This window comes from Lycium barbarum, chromosome 9 (assembly GCF_019175385.1).
Source record: "Lycium barbarum isolate Lr01 chromosome 9, ASM1917538v2, whole genome shotgun sequence".
Lineage (NCBI taxonomy): Eukaryota > Viridiplantae > Streptophyta > Magnoliopsida > Solanales > Solanaceae > Lycium > Lycium barbarum.
In genome coordinates this window covers 3,644,644-3,651,646 of record NC_083345.1, presented here as the reverse complement: position 1 = coordinate 3,651,646, position 7,003 = coordinate 3,644,644, and the positions used below count along the sequence as shown (strand labels likewise).

At 34.4% G+C, this 7,003-nt stretch overlaps 2 protein-coding genes across 2 annotated transcripts; one reads left to right on the top strand and one right to left on the bottom strand.

The window, feature by feature from the left end:
• Positions 1 to 1,179: 1,179 nt before the first annotated feature.
• LOC132610464 (uncharacterized) lies at positions 1,180 to 1,548 on the top strand. Its single transcript, XM_060324753.1, has one exon. The coding sequence runs from the start codon at positions 1,180 to 1,182 to the stop codon at positions 1,546 to 1,548; it is 369 nt and encodes a 122-aa protein (XP_060180736.1).
• Positions 1,549 to 1,720: 172 nt separating this feature from the next.
• On the bottom strand, positions 1,721 to 6,612 carry LOC132609558 (protein ECERIFERUM 26-like). The gene is made up of 2 exons (XM_060323606.1): positions 6,000 to 6,612; positions 1,721 to 2,752 (listed from the first exon to the last, which is right to left on the bottom strand). The coding sequence occupies exons 1-2, from the start codon at positions 6,429 to 6,431 to the stop codon at positions 1,904 to 1,906; spliced, it is 1,281 nt and encodes a 426-aa protein (XP_060179589.1). The 5' UTR covers positions 6,432 to 6,612; the 3' UTR covers positions 1,721 to 1,903.
• Between the last annotated feature and the right edge of the window lie 391 nt (positions 6,613 to 7,003).

Here is a 7,003-nt window from a genome sequence, read left to right as displayed (position 1 = left end):
AACAAAATAATAACAAAAGTTCATAGTAGAAAACCTTAATCGAAGATTTTTTATAGAGTTATTTTAATCGAGTTGTACGCCGCTTTTTCCTAAAATTCGAGCTTAGAGTGTTACTCCTTGACTTGAATATACAGAGAATCTAAACTTTCCCGACGAAATTTAATAGAAAACGACGTTTTTTTATGTGGGGACCACCTTCAAATCGCCTCCAATGGTTTTTTTTTTTTGCCACTGGAGGGACCAGTGGTGGAACCCGATGGGATTTTATGTTGGGGGATATAGCTCAATATTTTACTGCACTATAGGTGAGAGAAACTTTGGTTTGGCACAGTAAAATACTGCGCTAAAGCACTTAACAGCTCCATCACGGTTAAGTTTTTTTTTTGTTGGGATATTTTGATTCAAAATATTTTTTTTTTGGGTCATTTTGGTTCCGGACTCTGAGACACATAATCTGACACTAGGGTAAGACATAAAAATACCTAATCTCATCCCGTTCTTGATATGTGGAATCTCCTTGCACCATATTCATTTAGATTATTGTGAGATGTGTTTATATTCTGTTTGTCTGATATTTTTAACATTTATAAACTATTTCTCTCTTGGCGTGAAAGTAACATTTTTTTTAATTTGTTCAAAAAATGATACATTTTTATATTTTAGAAAGAAAAATAAATAAAATAATTTTAGACTTTAAGTTTACTCTTAGTGATATGATTTTATAGTCACATAAACGTCATGACATATTGAAGATAATAAGAATTTCATACATGCCTAATCAAATAGATTCACATTAAATGAAACGAAAGAAATAGTAACTATAAAACACGAAGGAATATGTGTCGTTTAATTTTGACCAAACAACTTGTAGTCATGATCATTGGCAATTTTTTTGGTATATATTAGAACGAGAAAGAAAGACTAGTTTAATTTGTAATTATGTGAAAAGTACATTCTTTGTAATATTTTGACACATTATATATTTCATTTTTTAAAACATGAACATTATTCAGGAACAATCAAGACAAAAGATCTACAACTACTAGGGGATTTTCCAAGATGGAGTGGAAGGGAATTATGTTTCATAATCAGGCTCGACCTCAGACTACTTTCACCATGTGGGTGTAGTTGCAGGGCAGGCTATTGACGGTAGACAGGCTCCTTAAATGGGGAATGTTAATGGATCCTAAGTGTGTTTTGTGCAAATTCGAAGATAAAACAGGGGATCATTTGTTTGCTGAATGTCCCTACACCACAAGAGTTTGGGATAGACTACTTCAGTGGCTACAAATCCAGCACAATCCAAGGCATAGCTGGCTAATGCATTATCAATGGGTGTTGTACGATATCAAAGGCAGAACTGTTCGAGCCAAGATCCTGAAGATGGTATATGCTGAGTTCATCCATTCCATATGGAAGAAGAGAAATGCCAGAATCTTTGAGCATATTGAGAAACCTGAGGGTGTAATTGCTAGAAACATTGCATGCACTTGTAATGTTAGAGCCATGTCTACTAGTCGACAGTTTTTAGATTCTTGCATGTTTTGATTTCAGAGTGTTAGCATAGAATGCTAGCCTTAGCTGTTTATTTTAGATTAAGCCGGATGTTTTATTGAGCTTGTTATGTAAATATGCCACTTGGTGATTAATGAAAAGTTTAGTTATCAAAAAAAAAAAAAAAAAGGACAGAAGATGCAGACATTTGAAAAATAGATTCTAGTAAAGAAAAGATAAGTTATTTATTTTAGTAATTTTGCAAAGCAACAACCACTATGGCATTTGTAGGAGAAAAACACATGGGTAGTAACATTTCCAACACAACACTTATCACTAAATAATATTGGTCTTTGGACCTTACACCAAATTAAACTATGAAACAAGAATGACACAAATACTTTTAAGTTCAAGCAATAGACCATTCCTTGTTTAGCTCAAATTTCAACTTCATTATCTCATCCTCAGGCAAAATCATGGTCACAATCCTTCCTTCAGTATCATTTGGCCCTGCCGGAAGCACCAACACGGTCCCTGCTTCACCAACGCCATCGATTAGGTAATTTACATTCATCGGCTTGTGTCCCATCCAATCGAATCCATAGAGATCAGCCCCTTCCAGGCTAACGAAAGTCAGATTTGTTCCGTAAACGACAACATCCGACACTCCATGCTCTTTCTCAATGGCTTCATCGATCTTTAATCGCTCGTCAATGATCTCATGTTTAATCAACCTTGCTAATTCACTAGGATTAGCTTCTCTAATTGAGTGATCAACCTTGACCACACCAATGACTTGAGTGTTGCCTACAAGGTTCTCTTTCTTTTCCTCACCTTTTTTGCAAATGGTCACAACTTGTGGGCCAGGCCCATCTCTAATTCTTGAAATGGACTGCCAGATAACAGCAGATACTGATTCAAATGGGCCTTGAATGTCTGTTCTTGATTGCAAGTGGCCCAATTTGGTGGCACTAACATGGATTGAAAATGTTTCCATCTTGCAACTATTTTTGGCAATCCAATGATCTTCAACTGGGTCGACCCGTTTTATGGAAAGTGGATCCTCCACAATCTTTTGTAGGGTTTGGGTGGAGTTTGCTTTGGTCAATGAATGGGCCAAGTTAATGGGCTGGGGCGGGTTGTATCCACCAACTACTTTACCCAATACGTTCCAAAATTCAGTTGCTGAGAATATGTCTCCAAGTACATGGGCCCAACTTAAGCCCAATGCAATTCCACCACATTTGAATTTAGTATGCTACATGATAGCCCAAGATAAAAATGAGTCAACTATCAGTTACCAACAAGAAGAATTTAAAAAAAAAAAAAGGATTAAAGAACCAACAAAAATGACAATGCAAAATAGCAATAATAATAATACAAAACGGAAGAGAATATACTCAAAAATTTGTATAATTAAGTGATGAGTCGTGAAATTACGACATATTCGACATCAATTACTTAGTCTTTTGTACATCCCCAAGTACTTTTGATGTCGTTTTTCGTGTTTTTGTGACAATTTGTAGAATAACATGTGCCGGGAGTAACTTAAAGCAAAATGAAGCAAAAATCCAGCCGAACTGAACAAGGGCATCACATACGAATCGTATGTACTGCATGCGAATCGCATGTGGTGCAACATCTGCTGACAGAGAAGGCTAAAGAAGACACCATATGTGACACCACATGCGACACCACATGCGAGTCGCATGTGGCACATGCGAGTCACATGTGGCACATGCGAATCACATATGGTGTCGCAGATGCTGCTCAACAGATGACTGAAGATGCCACACCTGCGATGAGGTGGTGCAACATGCGACTCGCATGTTGCACTTGCGACACCAAGTGCGATACGCAGGGGCATTTTAGTCTGGAAATTGTTCCCGTTTTGGACATGCTATAAATAGATTTTCTAGGGTTTTGGACTGATATTATTCTGCAGTTTTTAACATAAACTCTTGTGGAGTTTATTTATTGTTGGTTGGTGAAGCATTTAAGAGATTCTTTTTGGCTTTTGTCATCTTCTCCATCCAACACCTTTGTAAGATTTATGAATACATTTTACTTGATTGCTTTACCTTTAATGAATATTAGTTGCTAATCTTTCAACTAAGGTTGTGGGATCAAATGTGTTAGTTATGTGATTGGGTTTCATATTCATACTACATTTATATGCTAGTGGTGTTTTCTATTAACTCTTCAAGCATTAATGTCTTGTGATGGTGTACAACATTACTTGTGCCTTAATACCATTACTTTGCTTGGAAAAGAAAGTAGAGGCTAGGAAAAGAGTTAATAGCAACAATTTGGGTCATTAAATCCATCTAATAGCTTGAGCTAGGAATAGGAAAGCCAGTTGAGGTTACATGGGTGTTCTCTTAAAAGAAACATTCTAGGGCTTGGAAAAGCCTAGGATGAAATTTGCTGATTTGGTTGGAAAACTTTTGGCAAGAATCGCGTAACCCTTGGCTTAATGCACTTAGGCATATAAATAAGTTGAATTGACATCCAATCGCATTACTTTCCATTTGAACCACAACCTTAGTCTCATTTACCAATTGTTTACATCCTATAACCATTCTCAGTTTTTAATGAACAAACTACAATCAAACTTTTATTACATTTCCCTTCCCCTGAAAATATAGACTAATAGTCGGGTATTACACTTATCAAGTATTCTTCTTCATTGTATTCTCTGTGGGATTCGACCCCAACCTTGTTGGGTTCTATATTTGACAACGACCGCTTACTCCTGATATCAAAGGTGTAATTTGGGCGTATCATTAAGTACGATATTTTCTATTCATCAAGGACCAAGTAAATAACACTAGTCAAGTGTTAGTTATTTTCGTAGTTAATTAAGGAATTTATGTGTTTTAAGCCGCTAGTGAAGTGAATATATATGAGACATTTATATGATATGCTTTTCTATAATTTAAGGATTTTTTTGACTTAGAAGGTTCTGTTATCTACATATAAATGATATTATGCCTATGACAATTGACATCCATCCTCTTACAATTTTGAATTTAATACAAATTTAATGCGTCTGACATATTTTATCTAATTTTATGTTTATTTGAAAAATATTAAAAATTAATAAAATTGTGATATATATATGCCGTGCCTTAGAATTAATGTTCAATCCTGTACCACTGCCTATTAAACTCAGTCACTTTCACCGACCAAAACAAAAAATTTATAGCTAACCAACAATAATAACTTTGGCAAAATAATAATGGCTAGGGTTTTCTTGTCTATTTCATTTAATTGGTAAATTTGCTGGTACATTTATTGTAGTCTCGAGTTATCACAACAACCTCAACTGATTGAAATATTTGCCAACATACAATCTTTAATATGATAGGGAAATAATTGCAACTAATTTGGTGTACAACATTAATTTCATCTAGAAAGGTGTCCGGTTTAAGCATTAAAAATGAAAAAGCTCCTAGTATTTACTAGGTCGTTCATGATGTGAAGCTAGATTAACAGAGTAACAATTAATGATAATAAAGCACCGCAAAATAAGCATGAAAGAAGGGGCTGCTTATTAATTTCCCCATTATGGATTACTGGGTGTCCGATGTATCATTATATGTGACACAATTTCTATTGAATCAAACTTTTTTTTTTCCTTTATGACTATAGTAGAATTTTTTATTGTTCTTAAATTTGTCGAACTTAGGTAATTTCCAAAGATAAAATTTCCTCAAAAAATTCATCTGATCAATATCAACTATTGACTCGAAAACACACTAGTATCACCCCTGTAACCGAAATCTACTATTATATAAGGACATAAAAACCTATAACTTTTTTATTTTGGTCAATCTACTTGTGCTTAATAAATTTTTTTCTATATTTAGGTCGATAAGGCGTACCATAGATAAATACACAAAGAAGCACCTCCAAAATTTAGGTGAAAGATATAAATGTATTATATCATCTATTTTTTCGGTTTAAAAATATTCATGTAAAAATGAGGCGAGTCTTAATTTTATTTCTCCATAATTAAGATCTTTGTTCCTCCTCCTATTATATTAAACATTGATCCGAACGTTTTTCAAAATCTCAAAAAGTTCTTCGATTTCTTCTAAATACAAATGATTAATCATGTTCTTCTCATGTTTTATGGATAGCTCATACATTAAGGAATATTCAGAATGACATTTCAGAAATCCGTCCTGATTGTACCTCTTTTTGTTTGGTTTGCATTTCACCAAAGCCCTAGAAAAAAATAAAAAAGTTCTCTAAAAATTATAATCACACCCCCTCCCTACCCCACCCCTAAAACCACCCCCGTTTCCGGCCTCCTGGTGAAACATAAAGCTCGAGATTTGAAAATAGATAGGAAAACTTCTTAATAGGGAGCGTTTTACCTCTTTAACTAAACCTATCCAACACGAATCCAGATTAGCCGGACTCAGGTCAGTGACTTCGGATGCCGAATGATTTAAAAATAAAATAAAATAAACCTAATTGTTTAGATGGAGTAGTACCTGTATGAGGATTGGAGGTGAGAAAGCCAATTCAGGGCCAAGAACTTGATTAGAAACAAGTAATTTCTCAAGTGTACCATCTTTCATTTCTAGCCATTCTTCCAAAGTTTTATCACATTGTGCTTCAATAATCCTAGCTCCACAATCATTGCACTTGATATAAGGCCTGCCTGATTCTGCCCTCCTGAACCTACCATTAGTCATATAATAATAATTAAACCATAAAAACATTGGCTCTTTTATGTTATATATTGTGATATCTTGAAATGCTTGGCTATCAAAATAATAAATCCCTCTTAAGTAGTGTAATTTCATGGCTAAATCCATGTTGCTTGGCTCATAAACCACATCTTGTCCTGTTACTCTTGCTGGTCCAACTGAGGATAATTTTATGTTGTAGATTAGACCTTCTTTTGATTTTGAAGACACCATTTTTGGAATTATTTTTCTTTTTATGTGGGATTTTTTAAAATTGTTGAAAAGGAGGAGGAGGAGGATGAATTAAGGAGTAGAGGAGCTTGTAGATGGGATGTTCTTGATTACATAAAGATGATTTATATAGGCCCTTAAGGGTGAGATAATAAATAAGCAATGACTTACTTAGCTCATGGACAACTACTCTACATAATGCCCAATGCCCAACGGCGTAAAAACTGATGTACAGATGCATGGATATGTAAGATATGGTCCCATTTTTATATTTAATAAATTTTTTAATACAAATATACTATTTAATCAAAGGATATTGGATTCGGCAGATTCCGTATTTAAGCTTTACTTCTGCCCCTGCTACTATAACATTTCTTCCCAAAGAAATTGGTGCTTATTTACGTACTGAAAAAGATCAAAGTGATTAGTTTGTCTCTTAAGGATTTCTACTCAATATTCGATTTTTTCTTCGAGTAGAATCAATTCACACCAATTTTTTTACTTTTTATTTTAAAAAATATGAATTCGGGAAGGATGAGAACTATGTATCATCTACATCGAGAATTCAAGTATTA